The sequence below is a fragment of the Astatotilapia calliptera genome, chromosome 13 (genome assembly GCF_964374335.1).
Source record: "Astatotilapia calliptera chromosome 13, fAstCal68.1, whole genome shotgun sequence".
Classification (NCBI taxonomy): domain Eukaryota; kingdom Metazoa; phylum Chordata; class Actinopteri; order Cichliformes; family Cichlidae; genus Astatotilapia; species Astatotilapia calliptera.
This window is the reverse complement of record NC_137434.1, coordinates 21,842,311-21,863,744: the sequence shown is the minus strand read 5'-3', so window position 1 is coordinate 21,863,744 and position 21,434 is coordinate 21,842,311. Positions and strand designations below refer to the sequence as shown.

The window sequence follows — 21,434 nt, the reverse complement described above, 5'->3', positions numbered from 1 at the left end:
TTTTTATATTCAAGTTGAATTACTTTCAGCTGGTGTCACCATGTGCACGTGATATGTGACCGACTGGTTAGATATTTGCATTAACAAGTACTTAAACAGGTATACCTAATAAAGTGGCAAGTGAGTATATATCTCTATATGATCAATCTGCATGAAAAATGCTTTTCAGTCTATCATTGGTCATTCTGTTATTATATGCCTATTATATGTGTTTATGTTGGTTTTGTCGCCTATGAGGAAAAACGCTATGTTACTTGGATTTCTAGTTCAATCTGCTTTTTGAACTAAAAAGCCATTTGCCTTGTTTATTAGTGACCTACAGCTTACTTTTACATTAGCTTCTAAATGATTGCCTTTAGGTAATCTCCAAATAGCTCCTGCGGGCAAATTATGCCCATTAAATTTGCATGCAGTTATTTTGAAACTGCATGCAGTTTCTGAGTCTATTATAATGTACTCTGTGACACCCTAAACAAGCCCATTTTCAAAAGAAGTTGAACGCACCACTTTTCACACCATCAAAAGCATGTCCTCTTTTCTTTCCTTATAATGACTCTAATTAAATGTATAAATGTCACACACACATAAGCTGTTTAGAAAATTACCTTGCAATCACAGATCCCATCTTACTATAGCAGCAGTTCAGCAGATGGAGAGGTTTTTCGTGAGCAATACTTAGATGAGACAGTGATCAGAAGCCTTTAAATCCCACTTTCTCTCCACATATCAAGATGAATCAGTCACGTTTTGGCATCTAGACGCTTCTTTTCAGTTTCGCTCATAAGTCAACTTAATTTTCCAACAGTAAAGTCTTTCTAAGCTTCAGCTGTAAGCTCAGTTGAGCAATGAAATGATCTATCTCACTATATAACTCAGGAGAAAATGGCTGATTCATGACATCCTGTCTCTACCAAATCACCACCACTAGGCCTATAAGTTTGCTATCATCACACTGGCATTGTAGTGGCAGCAGAGTGTTCCTGGTTTCCGCATGTGTGCAAGGAGGCCTCACTCATTATAACATGGTGAAGTGGAAGAGACTGGGAGCCTGTTTGTGCACTCCAGAAACAACACAGATTCTGGACCCCGGGCCCTGCTTTCTCTCACAGTAATCCTATCAGAGCTGACCACGAAACCCCCCGGGTTTGAAGCTAGCAGGGAGGAAATTACTCCAACATTTCCATCTTTTCTTCATACTATTGCAAGAAGGTTGTTTGGCCTTTATAATGTTTAATACTTGATTTAAAGTTCAGGAAAATATATGTCGGGGTTGGGGGAAAAAAAGGGGTTACATTTATTTATGAGCAACTTGGTTTTCTTTTTTCTTTCAGTGGCTTTTAGCTCTAAGAATAGCATTTGGTACACCGTATACCCAGAAATAATCATCAAGCATTTGATGGATTATAGTAAAATTCTGCACAGGCAATCTTAATCGCCAGATGCCCAGAAACCTGCTAACTTTGGTGAGCCCCTCGTTTGTCCTTTCATTACAATATGAGGTGGGCATCTGAATTTTTTTAGAGAAATAGCTTGACAATTATTAGCAGGACTGAAATGGATTTCAGTACATACATCCGTGAGGTGAAAAACTCCACAACTCAAAAAATTTCTAGTAAAATTATTGATTTGGATTATTGATTCATGATGCTCAAAGGGTTTATCTTGAAGGAATTTTCACCTCAAAATGTACTTTATATGTTTTCCTCCGGACTGTAGCACTGTTCATTCATCTAGACTGTTTTGGTGTCCAGTTTCGGACATATTGGCACTTCACTTTAATTTATTAGAAATAAATGATATTCCTTGTGCTTAACTCAACAACAGTGTCTCTTTCCAAAGAGCATGACCTTACTGCCGTTGTTAATATTTAATAACATGAGCAAAAAATCCATAAACCTTACTGCAAGTAAATTCATGTAGAACTGTTTTCTGTCCACATCCAGTGTAAAGGAATTTGAATTACATTACAGCTCAGCTGAGGGAAAGTGGGAGGACAATATTACCAGAATCACTACTACTGTGAGCTTCTTGTCGCAGGTGTGCATGCATGCATCTTTCTGTGTTTATGATTCAGTTAAAAACATAACAGTTTATAACCAAGGCCCACTTTTTCCTGAGCTACCATTGTGAAGTGTCTGAGCATTTTAGCTTTTAGAACTGGAAGTGCTGGAAGGGGTGGGTCCAACATGGAAACCACATACTCATCAGGAAAGTGTTAATCCAAGTAATTTTCCTTATGACTTCTTCCAGCAGGGGTTGGTAATTCGTTTTTCCAAGGGGCCTCATGAGAAACTGTTGTGAGCTGTAGTGAAGGGCCTCTCCGATAAGTTAAACTCAGTTCTGCTCATTGTTAATTTTATGTCTTCATTAACTTTTCAGTGTGGCCCACTGCAACAGTCCACTAGAAAGAGATCTGGTTTAAGTCACTTCTGAATTGGCGTTGCTTTTCAGATACAGAACTGATCTGTATCCATCTTTTATCTTCAGTTTATAAATACGGTTGCTAGCTAACAGAACACTTTCACAGCTAACAAACTCCCGCTAAACAAATTTTGGTGCTTCACTGCGACCACCAAGACTTCAACCACATGCAGAAGAATTTACTTCCTGCAGTTTGTCAAATGTTTGTGGACTGTACTTTTTAATGGTGTTCCATACAGCAGCATGATGCTCATTAAATGCTGGTGTTAGCTTAACTGCAACTCAAGTGTCTCTTTGTTGTTTCTTTACCCTTCAGTGCAATCACTGATATCCAGGGGATTATACTTTTGCAATTTCTGTCATCTAGGAGAAAGTAATGACTGAAAATTGTTCTTGTGAGACAAAATAGTTCAAAGTACGTGGCAAAATAACAGCTTATGGATGGAAGGATGAAAAGCAAAGAGGGAAAGGTTGGGGACGTCTTGATTCATAGCCTTGCTTAAACTGTCATTTGAGTAGGATTTAATGAGCAGGTAAGTCAGTCAGCATTTCCTGACTTACCAAAGCTGGATGGGTGATTCAGTGAATTTGGCAGTCCCTTAACATACAGTGTCACACTGTCTGTGTGTTATACTTGACAAATGAGCTGCGGATGGTTTTAGAACTGCTCTGTTTTCACCCTTAACCATGGGGTAAGATAAGGGTAAATGTCAGTGTGAAGTGTTTATTTGTAAGGTTTATTACCAGACTCTGTAAATGAGTGAGTACATGTGTGTCAGACCTAGACCTAGACAGTCTCAACCGCAGATGAACTGTCATCTGTTCTTTTCCCAGATGTGTTATGATGAAGGGTAGTTTAATGTGTTGGTTCTCTATCCTCACACAGCTCTTACATCATGCAGTATTTCCATGCATCTTTTGTTTGTTTTTACCAGGCTGACATCCTATTTGTGTATTTGTGTGTGCATGATGTATTTCCAGCTCAAGACAATCCAGACAGCCCGAGGCACAAATACAACTTCATTGCCGACGTGGTGGAGAAAATTGCTCCGTCTGTGGTTCACATTGAACTCTACCGCAAGTATGAGCTGCGTACCTGTGTGTCTGTGCTCGGTGCTGGGGAGGGGCAGACTGAAAAACCCTAGAATTTACAACCTACCTGTGTACTTAAACACACTGCACCAGTTGGTAGAGCACCTTATTCTCAAGTTTAGTCTTTCATCTTCTTTTTAAAAATCATCCGACCAGATTTTTGTGCTTTTTAATCTCTGCTTCTTGTTCTTTGACACTTTGATTCTTCATCTGTCTCATCTCTCTTCTGTCTGTCACCATCACTTGTGAAGTGGTTTTTTTGAAGGTCAAAACCCTCTGATTTTCAGATTTCTGTCTCTCCTTCATCTGTCGTTGTTTCACTTAGATCTGTCTCTTGTTTTATTCATCTCTCCAGCTTAGCTTTATATACTCACCTTCTTACTGTTTATATATATATATATAGTATACATACTTTTGGTTTGCATTTAACACTTCTATTACACCATGTACTGCTTTATTTTACTATTCTGGAAAAACTGTTAAAGGGGAGAGGAAAGAATACCAGTAGTCTAACCTTTTCCTACTCTTTCCTAATGTCTCCCTTTCTTCCCTCCACAGGATGACTTATTCCAAGCGTGAAGTGGCAGTGGCCAGTGGTTCTGGTTTTGTTGTGTCTGAAGATGGCCAAATTGTGACCAATGCCCACGTGGTGGCCAATAAACACAGAGTGAAAGTGGAGCTAAAGAGCGGCGCCTCCTATGATGCCAAAATCAAAGACGTGGATGAGAAATCAGACATCGCCCTCATTGAGATCGATGCACCGGTTAGTTAAAGTGTCAGACTTCTAGAAACCTTGCAAAATTTAGAAGATGTGGTAGTTAGAGGTGTTCTCAGTGAACACCATTAATTTTTTGTTCGCTTTTGTTTTTCTTGCTTCGTATCTAAGCAAGCACACCATAAAAGGAATAGTTTTAAATACTGGAAATAGTCCTCATTCACTTTCCTGCCAAGAGTGAGATAAGAAGATCAAAAAGACCATACATCTGTCTACATTAAACATTAAGCAAGAGCCAGATGTGCTGATTAGCTTTGTTTTCAGTGTAAAGACTTGGCAGTAGAGACTCAAAGCAGTCATACACTTGGCTTCTGTTCGCCAAGAAATAATATGAGCATTTAACTACTTGTTCATAGTTATTTGACATTTCTATTTATGTACTGATTAAACAAACGAGACAAATGTATGCTTTCAGTATTTCTCTGACAGTCTTTATGCGCATCTAAGCTAATTGCCTTTTGGCTTTTATTCTTAGCTAGCATGCAGACATGAGGGTGTTATTGAACTTCTAACAATATCTAATTTTCAGCTATAGAAGTATTTTCTAAAATTTCATGGTAAGTTTTTAATGATTTCTTTGAACTATCTGTTTTGCAGGGTGCAATGACTGTACATGTACATGTTTAATGACTTTAAATTTGGTGCACAAGTTTGAATTTATTTGGGATTTTATGTCATCCACACAGGGTCAGAATTATACAGGCTCAACTATATACAAACACCCCTATTAATATGTGGTTAATTTCCCTTAGCAAGTTTCACCTTTTGTTCTCTTGCTGCTGTGGCCAAATATCAGTCTTTGTCTCGTCTGACTGTAAAACGTTTCTCTAGAAGACATGTGGTTAGTGCATGTTGGCAGCTGCAAATTTTAGTCATGCTTACTGTTGTTGCAGGGCCTTCTTTCCTGGTCAGCCCCCTATTGGTCCATGGTGGTGTAAAACTTTCTTTTCTATGTACAGTAAAGCTGGTGTTGCAGTAGTTTCCAGTTCATGGCAGGCTTGTTTTCTTGGTATTTCCTGGGTTGTTTTTAAGCATTTTAACCAATTTTCTCTCATCTGAGGGTGACACTTTGGCTCTTCTTGCAGACTTTGGCAAAGTTGTCACAATTCTGATTAACTTATACATTTGTTTGAACTGATGATCTTTGAATATCCAGTATTTTAGAAATGGCTCCAAGACACCTTCATAACTTGTGTAAAGCTGCAATTCGTCTTCTTACATCTTTGCTGAATTCGTTGGACTCTCCCATTGTTCTTTTTTCTTTTTTTTTTGTTCTGAGTATTGGTCAGCATTGATCATTGAGTCAAACAAATCCTTTTTATCCTGACAAAGACAAACTACCAGCTGCAATGAATCATGATCACTGAGAAGTTAGTAGACCTTGGCCTTTTCTTTAACTTTTCAAGTTAATAGATCCTTCAGAACCTTCAGTCACTTATTAAATGATTTAAGTAAATGTATTTATGTATATATTTGACTTTTGACTGTAGTGATAAAATCTGAACCAATTCTTGTTTTTTAAAATGCTGTACAATTATTCCACCATTATATTAGCATGTTTTCCATGCCCTTGATGACTGTACATAAATGTCCCACCATATCTGTTTATCTAGTCCCATACTGCAGTGACTGTAAAGGGAAACAGCTTTTACAAAATTACAGACATACCTTTGTGTGTCTATTGCCATATATGTACAAGTCTCTGAATTGGTTTCACTGAGTACTGTACTGAGTTCATTTGGCCAAATTAAGGCTTGACAAATAAGCATTTATCCAATGAGTCCTGAGTTAGTTGAAGTGAAAAAGTCTGCAAAGGTATTTTTGACCAAGCTTTCTGAAGTCACAGCCAGCACAACAGAATAAAAATATTAACTCACGGTTTTGTAATTCTCCCATTAAACTGCTGTTAAAAAACTATTTTGTTGGTTTGGCGATTCAAGTCTGGAATGACAGTGTTCCAAATTTAGCCTAGTACTCAGAGTGCAAGTGAAGCAAAGTGAGCATGCAGGTGCAACCAGATGGGTCTTTAAAACACAGCTGGCTTGCAGTCAGTCCAGATCTTGTTAGTGTTCATACACAACAAGCTGCAAAAACAACTAACAGATACTACAATGCTCGTTTCACAACCAATTTGCAGAGACACTCACTTATTCCTGGCAGGTAAAAATCTATGGATGGTGTTGATATTTAAAGGAAAACGCATTGCTTTGTAGCACATATGTTTGTTGCATTTTCTCTCCAGTTCTCTCAATGTCCCTATCTGTCTGCGTTTTTGTCTGTCTACTGGACCAGAGGGATCCACGTTGCATGTTAATCACAGCCAGTCATGTGAAGGAATGTGTGGCAGAGAGCCACGGCCTATTGACTGCGAATCATAGCAGAGCTGCATTAGGGAGCTCACTCTCATGGCTCTGTGACACAGCTGAAAAGTTGGTCACGATTGCAGAGTGAGGTGTGTTACAAAGACCCCCCCCAACCACCCTTAAGTCTGAAGAGGTTGAAGCATTCAGGTTTTGTTCGGTGCACAAATTGAGCAAGGAGTGCAGAAAAGAGCAATGACATGTGCTTTGTATTTGTTCATTCTATGATAAAACCTGTTCAGTCTGTTGATGACAGTCAGTCTGGTCTTTATTGAGGGGGATTTCCCCTGTTTGTTTGCAGCACATGGTCAGTGGCTGTGCAGATTCAGGAATGACTGGTACTTATAACATGTAGTAACATAAAGATATAGGCCGTTTAAGAATCTTCATCATCATAGAAACCTTTCACTGCACATGCATTTGAAACATTTCGATGCATCAGACTTTTTCTTGATAAACACCAAACTGCTTTACTAAAAATTGCCTGCAAAATAAGAAGCAGGTAATTTGAGTAGGTTTGCTGTAATTCAAGACATTCAACACTATGAGTATGAAGTGTTTGTTTTATATGAAGCCAGAATGAGTTATCCAGACCATGTGTCAGCGATGAAGCCCCAGAAGACCTGTGGTCACTTTGCAAAGGCACCATTATTTAGATTTTTATTTGGAACTCGGATTTCTGTTAATGTGCAGAACTTAGCGTGTGGAACTAGTGAGAGTTATTAGATGGAAAATTAGACGATGAGTCTGTTATAATGTGAGGGCGGGAGGGCAAGCAAAGTTGGTTTGCATTAAAAGGGACATTGAAACCATGCAGAATAATTACCTCGGGTTGTTTAATTATAGCACCTAAAGTGTAATAACCACATATTTCAACTTCATAATAGTCTTCTTTTATTACCACAGTTTTAGACGACAGAGTAATGTCAACATAAAATCTGAGGTATGAATAGGAAGACTTCAAATAAGCCATTGTGATAGTAGCCAAAGGTTAGTGAAGCCTCCAGCACAGCAACTTAACCATCAGCATCTTAGTGTTTTCAAACTGGATGTTATGAGTAAAGGGGCAGTTCTGACCGTGAAACCAAAGACTTCCCACTCATACTGTTGAACATCCTACTTTGTACTACATTTTACTGTAAAGGTGAGTCTGTGGTCACAGACTAAGTAGCCAAAGGATCGTTTTCCCCTAGACTCCTCTGAAAGCACACATTTTTGTAACTAGAGGATCATCCACTGCTGGCTATTAAAAATAAGATTTAAAGGGACGTTAGGAATGGTTTGACTTTCAGATCCAAAAGCGACATCCATCTTTTATATATAGTCTGTAATCCATATCATTAAAATGACACGATCTTTTAGTTTTGAAGATGTTAATAGCTGAATTTGGCAGAGAATAATTCATTCAATGCCTATTCACTGTCTATGAATAAATCAATAAAAAGTGATGTTGGCTATATCTATATCATATTCATTTTCAGAGTAAGTAAGAAAAAGCAAATATTCTCTTGTTTAAGCTTTCTATTTTTTGTGTTCAGAAAGATTTGAGGGATTTTAATTTTTTAAAGCTACAGAGGTCAGTTTTCAGCTATTTTGTTGCTGAAAGTCTTCCATCGTCCCCCCCATCAGTCATCATTTGCCTTTGCTTACCAGCCCCAATAGTGTTCTTCCAGTTAAATAAAAGCTAATTGTTTACAATGTCAGCAGTATAGAAGCAGCCAAAAATAATCAATAAAACTCCACAATGGTACAATTGTTTATGAGTGAGAAAGTTTAAAGTTAAGTTTTCCCTGACTGTATAATGAATCTCTTCTCTTTTCTTTCTCTCTCTTTTTCTATGTGAAACTAGAGTTTATTGGTAGCAGGGCCCAGTCTGTTCCTGGGGCTGTGGTCTGCCCCTCAGCTCTGGGGAACACATTAGTCTGTCTACAGCAGCTGGAACTTCAGAGGGGGACGGAAAGAGGGGGAAAAAGTGCTGTGCTCACTTGTTCCTGTGTAGAGAGTATGGGGGGAAAGAGAAAGCAAGAGGGACAGAGAATGAGAGGGTGATGTGGCCAAGGCCTGGAAAATGGATCCACATGTCTGAAGGACTTTGTGAGCTAATAGGTTAATGATTGCACTGTGTGATGCGCGTGATGGAGCCCATCAAGCTTTAGGTTTTTAAGTCTTTCAGACCCCTGTTCACTTATACCTGTAAGTGATTCCAAAGCCTGTTGGACATTTGTTTACTTAGGCTGATAGAGAGCAACACAGACTGCCTCGTTAGAACTTCAAAATGTTCCAAATGTCCCGTGCAGTATGTCATATTTTTTAATGTTTCAGTTTATGGCTTAATCTGTGCAGTTATTAGAAAGTGATTTGGTTGCTTTAATGAAATGCAAATGTACTGCCATGCATTATCTTTGACTCTGCAGCTAAAAAGCCTCTTACCTCTTTACTTCAAAGTCCCTTAAGACTACAGCTCTGTATAGTAATCCAGTGCGAGAGCTCTACTTGACCACAGGAAGGCTGTGGTGTGTGATGTGTGTGTTAGGAACATCCATACATCCATCCATCCATTGGGGCAGGAACTCGTCCCTGACCCAGAGTGGGCAACCTTTTCCAGCTGAGGCCATGGCCTCAGATTTGTAGGTGCTGATTCTCATTCCCAGAGGTACCGCCCCTGATCTCCACTCAACATTGGAGAGGCGTGTCAACCAGGACAGCCCAGCAACATCCAGAGCCTTCAGGAACTCAGGGCAGACCTCATCCCCCCCCAGGGGCTCTGCCACCAAGGCATTGTTTAACTGCCTCAGTGACCTCGCCCCCGGAGATTGGCCGATCATCCCCCTCGTCCCCAGACTCTGCTTCCTCCACAGAAGATGTGCCAGTGGGTTTAAGGAGGTCCTTGAAGTATTCCTTCCACCGCCCAACAATTTTCTCAGTCAAAGTGGGGCCCTTTTTTGGGCTGTGCCCGACCGGGCCCCATGGACTAAGGCCTGGCCAACAGACGCTCCCTAGCCCTGGCTCCACGCCGGGGCCCTGGTAACCCTATCCCGAGCAGAGTGAACTGTTCCCTTGGTGTTCTACTCATGGGGGTGTTCTGAATTGCTCTTTGTCTGGTCCCTCACCCAGGATCAATTTGCCATGGGAGACTCTACCAGGGGGCAGAAGCCCCTGGACAACATAATTCCTGGGATCCCTGGGGCACACGAACCCCTCCACCACGATAAGGTAGTGCTTTGCATAGGGGGTGGAATAGTGAGGACAAAATGTTAAAATTACCGAACTCTACCTTACTTTCAATGATAGTCATCTTCTAAAGATGTTGTGAAAGTGATTGAGCTTTTTATTCAGGTATATTAAAATTTAAACTGCAATTGTTAACAATGGCGAGGGCATGAAATAGAAAGTCTTGGCGGGATATTCATTATCCCCTATCTGGATATCCTAGGCCTTGAAAAATAGGCCACTGCCTCCAGAGAAGTGAACAAAGTAACTGAATCTGGCCATCACATTTTGTATTATTTGTAGGCAACAGAGCAAGCAGTCATGATTTTAGATAGTGCAAACTGACCCCTGCATACTAAATTAAAATCTGCTTTTGCCCACTTACATCTGAAATCACCGAGAGGCTAAATGATGAGCTATAAATGTGCCATCAATATCACTGTAAGTGTCAATCCTAGAATGGGTGAAAAAAAGCTTTTTGAAGATAAGGTGACTCAAAAAGATTCAAAGTTAATGAGTCATTAACTTTTTCTCAGCTTTACAAGTGCTGTATTGTGGTAAAACAAGTCTTTTATTCTCCATGTGTTCTCATGCAACAATAGAACTGTTTTTACTGGCGATCAACATTTTTAACCAGCCTCTCTGGGAAATTTGCCTGGTGTTGGTTTGGACAGGGCTGGATTTTGTGTGCGTCTGTGTTATGTGAATGTCTATAAAGCAGCCTGCACTGATCTGTTTATTTTGTCTGTTTATATTAGTAACACTGGGTAAATATTTCTGCAGAAGATGCCCACATTTCATTTGAAATCCCTCAATTAACAGAGGTGATAGACAAAAGCAGTTATTCAAACCATTATGAAAGTGTATGAGTCCGCATTTGTCCACATGGGTGTAAGACAGCTCACTGCGGGGACGTGGAGGTCACGCTCCTCTGCCAGTGGAAAGACACTGTGTGTCGCCTTTGGAGACAGGCAAAAAGGAAATGAATCACTTCCTCCTCCCTTCCTGAGCCATCTATTCTCCTTCATCTCTCTCCTCTGTAACCAAAAAGGTTCCCAGGCCTAAAGATGCAGTAGTATGGGAAAAGAGCCAAGGAAAATGGACACATAGACACACATAGTTTTACCCGACTGGGTGTTGACACTCATTGTCTTGGCCTACTGTTTTGATGTGTAATTGTTTTCTTGGCAACAGCCTTGCCCACGGGATTACCGGCATATTTGACTCAGTGCTGATTATCAATAACCTTTATTGTTTCCCTAATGACACAAGGTATGATGCATCTTCAGCTATGTAATTATGAGACAACTGCAAGCTATTTTAAAGGCAGCTGAGTGAACCCGTGTTTTAAGGTTAGTCCACTCAGATTTTTTTTTTAAAAAGTCACATTTGCTCCAGTGGCATATAAACAAGGACACAGGCTTTTGTCCCTGTTTAAAACCCTGCTCTGAAACCAAGCACACTCGCTACTTATGTTTAAGTGTAATTAGAGTTTTTACATTCATAAATCAGCAGTGACACATCTTCCGGGAAACAAATGAATCTACAGATTGCATTTTGAATCTTTTTTACAAGTTTTGTTAGCTTGTTTGTTTCATTTCCTCAGATATATCAGGCAATTAATAAGAAGCCCGAAATTGTAGGAAAATGCATAGCTTTCGGTTCTCTCCACTAACACAGAGATGTAACATGTAACAGACTGATTGTGCTGATTTGTGTTGTCACCTTACAAAGGCCCTCTCTGAACCAGAAAAAAAAGGTTTTAAAAGTGCACTGTTATAGGCTCCAAAATGTAAACACCACTCATATTTATTGCATTATCGGGGACAGATATCTCAAATCCAGTACAAAATTAGGCTAAGGCATCATATATCTAGGTATAACTGTTTGGTTCTTAATCTGGATAGATGACACATTACCTTTAGCTAGTTTTTCCTGGCTTTTATTTATTGGCTTTTAATAGGTCTAATAATTGGCATGAAAGGCAAACAGGAAGTAAAGTGGCCTCTTTTTCATTGGAACCATTTCCATGCACTGCTAGCACCTGCACGTTACCATCAAACGGGTGAGCCCAAAGTTGGAAACACTGATGTCAGTGGCTCTGGGAGGTGTCATCGTGGTTAATTTGCCAATGACCTGCAGATTCTTTTTGCCATGATTTTTTTCCTGTCTTTTTTACCCCAGCTTTTGATACATAATGCTATATAATGTTGCTTGTCGATCTAATCAAAATGTAGATTGCTTCTCCAAAGACAAAAGGCAAAACTGGCACCCGAGCCGTAACAGTAACAACACGGACACGGTGTCGGAAAATGTGGAAAGGGTCAGGGAGAATGTTAGGGGCAGATAGATGGTTAAAAAAATGAAGCTTGAGGACTTGATCCATTTTTTATATCTCCTGTTATACTCAGGGTCAGCACAAGTATGGCATATTCCAGCACATACTGGCCAAGAGGTTGGCTCAACCCCAAAGTAGCTACCAGCCTTAAAAGAACAGAAACATCTTGAGCGCCATGTAAATACTTCAAGTAAAAGCGAAATGAACCATATTATGCTGTCAGATCTCTCCCCTGGAGCAAACGAACCCACTAGACCTCCTCTCCTCTGCTCTCATCACTGTGATTTGCACAGTTCGAAGTTTTGCGGTGTCTAGCCAGAACTGAGATGTCCTTTAGTGCTCGTAAGCGTTCATGCTACAGAGTGAAATGTGTCCAAATCTCGCAGACATATGTTTGCTCTTATTCTCAAGAACATATGGAACCTATAGTGGAGTGGTTTCCGCACTGGAGTCAGCAAGGATATGGTTTCACCCAGTGTGACGTGGACACCTACGAAGTGGGAAATGCCTATTTTATGTGCTGATTGTGACTTTACATACTTCTACAAAATTTTCTCAAACTATAAATAGTGAAGTAATTACCTATTTACTTATTTTGTACTTGTGCTATCATTCATGTAAACGAGTCCATTGTACACCGTGCAACCACTCAGGCTCACAAGCACACAAACACAGTCAGCATAGCCTCTTTCAGTCTCCTGAGCGTGATCTTCTTATTCCCTTATTTGATGTTATGTACTGCATGAGCATGCTGAATCCTGCCACATTTTTAACTGCATCAGCACAACCTCGAGGGCAAGTTCAGCAAGTAAAACCCTATACCTTAGTGTACTTATGAATTTTGTAAAGTAGAGCTTTGTAAAATATGCCCACCTTGCTTTGAAGACACCTGCATGAAGGAAACATTAGAGGCCATGTGACTGCATATGAGCTTTAATACAGTTCAGGTCATGCACTGACCCAACCCGAGCTTCTGTTTCTGAATATGTGTATTTTGACGTGGTCTAGCTGTATATCTAAGCAGTGCCAGGTGTGTGGGATTTAATTTACAGACTTCAGTTTGTGAGGGTTCACGCTTAGGCGACCTCCTCCCTTTCTCTGAGTGATTATATGTGTGTCCACATGTGCCTTAGACACTATTAAGCCTCAGTCCATCTTAGTTTGCCTGGAGTTAAAGTTTGCACCTGGTCTAGTCATAAAAAGGTAGTTAGTGTAATGGCTTTTAAATGAGGCTCCAAACGACCCAAGCTTTAACATCAAACATTGATAAATCCCTTTATAGCAACTCTACAGCTATTTTCAAGTCTTTCTGTGGGGTTGTCAACCAGCATATTCTTCTCACTGTCCTTTCGCCAAACCTCTCTGTGTGCAGGCGGTTGAACAAATACTCTGCTAGGCGACAGCAGATTTTACGAAAGCTTTGAATTTTTCTCAGTAATGTGTCGCTTACAGCTGCCTCTTTGGGTAACATAAACAAAGCTGTTTAAATCTCCTTTCCTCAATCTGATGGCCCACTTCTCTCTATTATCTAAACACTCAAGAATGTGGAAAACACAGATTCTTTTGGGCAAGAAAAGAGAGGATAATCTATGGCATCATTGCCATAATATGAGGTAATGAAACGGTCTCAAACCTAACAAAACAAGAGCCCTTTATTTAAGAAGAAAAAAAAATCTATCCTCATAGACCTCATCAGATCAGACTTTTTTTTTTTTGTTGTTCTATAAATGTTACCGTGGCTGTCGTTTTTATTTTTTCTACATCTTAAGCCAAAAATATTTTTAGGGGTAATAAGCTGGCTCCTGACGTAACTTTGATTCACTCTTTCGTCTCACATTCTCAGACTCTCTTCCTGTGGTTTGTGGTGTTTGTTGTTCCCTTCTTTCACCTTGCCTCTTTCCTTTAAGTGCGGCTATAGTGTCTTTGGGTAAAGTACCAGTGCATCTGAAATAGCACGGTGAGTCACTTGGGTGGTCAGACGAGGCGGACTCACATGGCGAGATGATTTTCCACAAGTGATTCCAGATTGCTGACTAGTAACAATTAGTAAGTGATATGTAAGCTAGGGGTCTCTCGAAACTTTGGGGAGTCCACTCGCTCTGTGTTTGCTCTGCCCTCTCACCTAGGTGCTGTTTGCATGTCAGCCAACTTCTGCATTTTGCCCTGCATGTGCATGCTTTTTGTGAATGCAGTGTGATTTTTGCATGAGTGTGTGTGAGACCCAGGGTTAGGTAGAAACTTTTAAGCCGCAAACTGCTTGCATTTAATAAAGTCAGATCAGGTGGTAAGGTAGCAACAGTCACCATGACACAACCAGTATCACTAACTGTTATCAGAATCATGGTGACAGGCAGTGGGTAAATGCCTTAGCAGGGACTTGAATCCACCTAATGTCCTCTCTCTCTCTCCGCAGCGTGTGTGTTTCTTTTTCTTCCTGTCTCCATCTGGTTATACTCTTATCTCACATGGAGTGTGACGGGAGGGGGGAGCTGGAGTGATTAAACAGACTGCTACTCCTGTGTCAGGTGTCTTTCTGTATGTGAATGTGCATGCCAAATGCTTGTTTGTTGGATTGTGCGTACAGTTATGTAGCTTGTGCGTGTTGCCATATTTTTTTGTAACAAACCCTACAATGTTGAAACAAACTCACACTAATTGGGAACTAATCCTGCGACATTTATAGTAGTTGTGTTTGTATTTCTATATCTGTGTCTCTGTCAGCATGTGAGGTAAGATTGAAAGGTTCTCATCCTCACTATCTTTGTCATGTTCTAATAATAACTTCACCATGAGCACTGAGATCATTTACAGAAAGCTTTAACACGGTATCACTGAAAAGATTTGTCTCTGACATTTTCCTGCAGCTCAGTTTTCTAAATGCATTTCAATTCGCTTATGAGTCGCATGTCTTTATTTAATCTACATCTGCAAACATGCATCGATGCAGAGAAAGTGTTTGCATGCGTTGGCAGTTAGGTATCCCCGATATAATGCTGGGAATGATATAATTTTGCAAATTGCTTCCTATATGATCCCTTTGTCTGTGTACACTAACATGTGCTACTGTCCCTGTGAACATTCACCCTCCTACGCCACCTATTTATAACCCTGAGTAAACAAAATGGATTCACAAGAGGAACTCTTGGGATAGGTACTTTTTTCCCCTCTAAGAAAGTTGCCTCCCTGCAGGTTATTGGGTACAACTGTATACAGACCCATGTGGATGTGGCATTACACATGCTTTGACTATGGACTATCCAGCAGAGATGATTTCATATAAAGAAGGAAATTGTCACTGTGGATGGATAAATATATTCTTTCGGTGTCTGAGGCAAGCACTCAGCAGCCTGGTTTCTACCACCCAGTGTAACAGGCCCAACCATAGCTTAAGGTACTCATTATTGACTGTAATATCTATCCATTTTCTAGCATCTGTGGTCTGTTGGCACACATTTGCCATTAGGAATCATTTCTCAGCCGAGCTGCACTTTCAAATAAGCCTTTCATCGTGATTATCAGTATTTTAGATTGTTTGGCATAAATTTCCCTTCCCCTGTGGTTTTAAAGTGGTAATTGTTTTTGTGTGGGAGCAGGACCATGCTGCATTGAGTGGGTTATGTTTAGAAGACTTGCAGTTTAGCTGTAATTCTTTTTCTGCTGTCCACTTATAAAACACCTGATCACGAGAAATGCTCAGCAGAGCGACTGCAAATGAAGCAACACTGAACTTGTGATTTTCTTTCAGAGTTACTTTTTTACATATTAATTAACTTTACATGGAGGATGTCGAGGGAGCAAAGAAATATAGTTTAGTTTTAAAGTGAATGCATTAAGTTAGTATAAGAATAGCTGAATAAGTTTAACTGCATCACTTGTTTTGTTTTCTGTTATTCTGTGCATAACTTGTAACTGAAAAGATGCAAAGATAAAAGTTAAAAATAGCAGATGACAGAGTAGCGTAGGCTAAATGTAGATGCTAGTTTCACAAATGATTCCCTATTCCTTTTATGGAGTCTGTCAAATGGCTAGAAAAATATCTGTGTGTGTGTGTGTCTGTGTGTGTGTGTTGGGGGGAGGGGGGTTCAAGACTATAACTCTACAGTAAGCTTATTGCGCAGAGAGACTGGACAGAAACGTTAGCATGTTTACGTTTGCTGCTAAAATGCTAATACGCATATTAGCACAAAACACAAAAGGTGCTGGAAGTGTTATTAGATTTTGCAGCATATTTGGCCATAAAGTCAGGTAATCACTAAAAGGAATGCAAATTATTCTGAGACATGAGTGGACTAGTTTGCAGACCATACTGTTGAGCTGACGTTGCGCCTCTAAACCCTATCCTATCAATGCTAAAGAAATGCTTTCTTTACCTGCAAGCCTTGGATTCCAAATATAAACATACTGACCCTCTGTGTCCCACTTGCAGACCAAGCTTCCTGTACTTCTGCTGGGCCGTTCGTCAGATTTGAGGCCAGGAGAGTTTGTGGTTGCTATTGGCAGCCCATTTTCCCTCCAGAATACGGTTACTACAGGAATTGTTAGCACTACTCAGCGAGGGGGCAGAGAGCTAGGCCTTCGCAACTCTGACATGGACTACATTCAAACTGACGCCATCATCAACGTAAATAAATAAAGCTGAATTGTCATTTCTCACTGAATTTCTTTTCTCGGATTACTACAGATAAGTTATTTACTTTTTTGGTTCACAGTACGGCAACTCTGGAGGGCCTCTGGTCAATCTGGTAAGCCAGAATTATATATATGTTTTTATGCTTCTACAATTCACCATTTACAGTCACTGAGTTGAGGTTTACTGGCATAGGATGGTGAAGTGATTGGGATTAACACGCTGAAGGTGACAGCGGGCATCTCCTTTGCCATACCCTCGGACAAGATTCGACAGTTCCTGGCCGAGTCATACGACAGGCAGTCCAGAGGTATGAGCTCTCACTGACACATTATTAATGTTCTCATTTTACTGGCTCTCTTCAATCACTTTTAGTATAGAAGCCAAGAGAGCTGGACCGTGATCTCAGTTAAATGAGCTATAATTCAGCTCACTAGTTCAGGAGTTTTTTTCGTTTTCATCTTTGTGTGATCTCTTGCGATATGTTCACTGTATTTAGAGCTATGGGAATCCATGCCCAGCATTACCTAATAGAATTTTGACATTACAATAAACTAAAAAGAAAAATCTGTGCCAGTGCATATTGGTTTGTTTGTTTTTATTTTATGCTTTTTGCCCTTTTCATTGAGTAGTGTTTCATAAGAAATGAAATTCAGAAACTTACCTATATAAAGCAGACTTCACCTGATCCATGCAAATCAAAAAGGAAAATGCAAGTTGGTGTTTTCAAAAGCTTTTATAGACCAGCACTATAATACATATATAGTAAGTACATTTGATAATACAGCTATTCCTCTGACAGCAGTTGCCTGTCTGCAAAAGTGTCCTGATAAGCTGTTGAGAAATTGTTCACCTTTCCCAGATGTGTGCAGCCTGCAGCTGTGCAGTGGACATGAAGACCCAGCCTGTCTCAGACATGTTTAGTAGGAAACATATCAGGACTAAATGCTTGCCAAGAAAGTGCATGAATATCCTCCTGATCCAGAAAGTCCTGCACTACTGTGTCAGTGTCAGACATTGTTCTACTATTGTTCTACTAGCAGGGTGGACAGCTTATCTCAGCATCTCTGTCCAGATTTCCAGAAAGACCAATCAGATCAGAGGTGATGCTCATATGGAGATGCAAGGCTGCAGCAATAACTCAGACATGCATGCCAGCATCCACCATGCCAGCATCCCTGCCTTGGTCACAGGTGCAGCATGGTGGCACTGATGACAGTATTGAGCATATGCTGTTCTGAGGCCACTGCCTTGAGAATGCAATACCCTGAACCAATTCTGAGGTGGACAAGTGAGTTCATGTAATTGTTTGTTACACAAATGACTAATGCCTCCGCTAAGTAAAACCAGTGAACCAGAACAGAAAGCTACTCACGGGTTTTCTAAATGATGTACTGAGAAAAGGATCTCAAACAAAGATTCGAAACATATTTCACAGCGCAAAACCTGCATTTCTTATTTTCTTTATACCCTTTGAGATTGTTCACAGATTCGGCTACGTTTGAATCGCTCTCTAGAAGTCCTGTTGTGACACTCACTTGTAATGTATGCTGGCTGTCCCTCACTTTGTCAAAAACAGTGAACCTTCTAGTTGGATGAAAGGGACAAAGACACTGGGAGCTAAATATGGCTCAAGTAGGGCTGGTGAAAGGTGAAGATTGTCTCAGTCCTTCTGAAAACGTGCTGTCTTTTCAATAAAGTGCATATGCTACAGTTTTGGGAAAGTCCCTGCCACTTTGTTTCCCCTCTGAGGCCCCAGGATGTTGCAGTATAACTCCAACTTGACAGTCTTAGCCTCGAGGTCGAGCTGAATTCACAGTGCACATCCCATTGAATGCTTGAAAAAATGATGATGATTCCCCTGGTCATATTCCTTTACTAAAGCACTGCCTTTGGGCAATGAAACTGCAGACTCCAACACAGAAAAGTGCTGTTTGGTCTCTGGTTTGTAGCTAGAGACCCAGGTTAGAAGATAACTGAATATTCTATGTCCAGCCTTAGGGAGAACAGAAGCAAAGAAGAAGTATATTGGTGTGAGGATGATGACTCTCACTCCAGGGTAAGTTGCACACTTTTATGTACATAGCCATTGTGTTCAATCCCCAGAATGCAATAAATGAAACATTGTATTATACCCAGGTCACAGGGAATTGCAGAATTTTGTGTTTAACTCTCTCCTTTTTTCCCCCTACCATTAGGCTAGCCAAAGAGCTGAAGACTCGACTCCGCGACTTCCCTGACATCACCTCGGGAGCTTATGTTATGGAGGTCATTGCAAAGACACCAGCTGCAATGTAAGCAATATATTATAAGTTTCCAAAGACAGTGGCTCTGTAGAAGCTAACTTGATTGTAACTTTATGGATCTCAGTGAAGTGCAAATTGAGGTTCTATCTGACTCTAGCTATGGGATATTGTCTTTGGCTCGTAATACAATACATCTACACTAAATTCACACAAGACTCTCATCACTCTCCACGCAGCCCCTGCTCGCCTCTCGAAATGCAAATAGATAGTATATTTCATTTCCTTTCTTAATTTTCTTTTCCTAGTTTAACCATCAAGAGGTTGCACACATGCCCAGAGCTTCCTACATAGCTGTCCTACTAGCATGTGAATTAATGGCTCACTCTAGCATGTCTAGAGTGCTTGGCCCTCTAAAATATCCCCCTCCTCCCACAATTGCGGCCCACTCCAATCAGCCACCACCACAACTCCAGCAGAGTAGGGCGCGGGAGACGCTGAGGTCAGCTATTTCCTTCAAACCTCATGCAGGGAGGTTAGTAGCTGAACTGTGGTTTTCCTGCGCCTGCTCACCCATCCCACTATATAGTGGTCTGTCCTACAAGGTTTCATCAGTGTTTACTCATTGCTTAAATAACCCACCCTTTTGCATTATAACATTTCTGTGGTTCCTTTTATATTCTCTGTTTTGTTTTTTCTAGGCTCTGCTTTTTTCACTTTTGATCTCACTCTGTGTTATGTTGGTTTATGGACTTTGGAATCTTGATTCTTCTGTAGGGAAGGGATTGTTTCTGTGGCGACCGAGTGCACTGAAATCCCAGTTTCAGCTCCGTTAATTGATGCTGTTGCAAGTGAAGGTGTGGTGGTCTATGTTTACATGTGGCTATGATTAAGCAGTTGTTTTAAGAGTCTGCTTTTGATATCACTGCTGGTTACTGCCTCAGTCTGTGCGTGATCCCCATTTTACTACTTTGTTTTTTACATTGAAAGTGTGCTTTTAGTCAATGTGTTTTTATTTTTTGTTGATTTAGAGGCTCACAGACCTGGAAACAATCCTACCAATAGCTGATTATGGCTATGTAAAATGAAGAGTATTTCACCTCTATATTTTCTTTCCACTGAAATCTAAAGAGGGAACTATAGTTAAATTACATAAGAAGATGTATAAATTGTCATAAAACTAAACCACTAATGTGTTAAGGCATCTACACCCATGAACATTTATTTCATTTGATCATTCAGATTACTTTAATAGCTTAATTCATTTAAAAACATCACAGATTTTCTTAAAATGTAACACAATGGAGGATGACCAAATATAAGCTTCAGTTCATATACGTGGAAATAAAGAATAACAATCAGTTCAGTGATTGGTATGGGATTTATTAACAATAGGATAAAACCAGTGGACTGACATTTTTATTTCCTACGTTCCTATGATTTTACAGTATTTTGTGCTCTGTTAGTCAACATACAAAAAAATAGTGTATACAGTGATAGAAGGTGACATGGAACAGCTGGACTTGATAAACATCTGTACACCTCCTCAGAGGCTAAAACTGTGCCTTGATGTCATAAAACTCAACTAGAATAGTCGGGCTCCGAAAACAAAGATCATCCTATTCGCACATGTTTTTCCATTTATGAACCCCTCAATCATTCTTTCTTCTTCTGTCCTCCAGCGCTGGACTCAAAGAGCATGATGTCATCATCTCGATCAACGGCCATAGGATTTCAACAGCAACCGATGTCAGCGCCGCCATCAAGAGAGATGACACCTTAAAAGTGGTTGTGCGCCGTGGCAATGAAGATGCCATCCTCACTGTTGTTCCCATTGAAATTGACCCTTGACCCTCCAGAAATCACACCACAGTTGCTGGAGCTAGCTTTTACTTATCACCAGTGGACCTTATATCGGAGGGGTTTTTTACTGACGCACCCTCTCCCTGTGGCCAAAGGCCGGTGGTGCCTCACATCCAGGAAATTTCTGGCATTGCCTTGAAAGGAATGACTGTACGGATGCTTTAAAAGCAGCGCTGTACTATGTTTTCCCTGTGTGTTCTCATGTTTAGACTTTAATGCTTTGATCAAAGCTACTACTGTGTGTTCTTAAACCTTAAAAAAATAGTCATTGGCATAGTGTTTTCACCTGCTTACTTGTTTTGTTGTTGTTGTTGTTTTTTTAATGTACTGTTGCTCAGTCAGGCTGACTGAAATTTGAAGCAATTTTAAGCGACTTGCTGAGCAAATCATATTTGTAAAATTGTTGTTTTCTAAACTCCCCCCCCTTTTTTTTAAAGTACTGTAGAAATACTTTGTTGTTTATGTGATGTATACTGGAGAAGAAAATAAAGGTTTTTTACCTCCA

General features: G+C 40.2%; 1 protein-coding gene across 1 annotated transcript in view; it reads left to right on the top strand.

Moving 5' to 3' along the window:
* Positions 1 to 21,434, top strand: part of LOC113034943 (serine protease HTRA1A-like) — a 27,764-nt gene extending 6,330 nt beyond the window's left edge. Inside the window, exons 2-9 of the mRNA XM_026190126.2 lie at positions 3,403 to 3,502; positions 4,072 to 4,276; positions 16,623 to 16,817; positions 16,906 to 16,938; positions 17,019 to 17,133; positions 18,819 to 18,882; positions 19,022 to 19,117; positions 20,749 to 21,434. Coding sequence (XP_026045911.1) covers positions 3,403 to 3,502; positions 4,072 to 4,276; positions 16,623 to 16,817; positions 16,906 to 16,938; positions 17,019 to 17,133; positions 18,819 to 18,882; positions 19,022 to 19,117; positions 20,749 to 20,917 — 977 coding nt within the window. The 3' untranslated portion in view covers positions 20,918 to 21,434. The remainder of the gene's footprint in view (positions 1 to 3,402; positions 3,503 to 4,071; positions 4,277 to 16,622; positions 16,818 to 16,905; positions 16,939 to 17,018; positions 17,134 to 18,818; positions 18,883 to 19,021; positions 19,118 to 20,748) is intronic.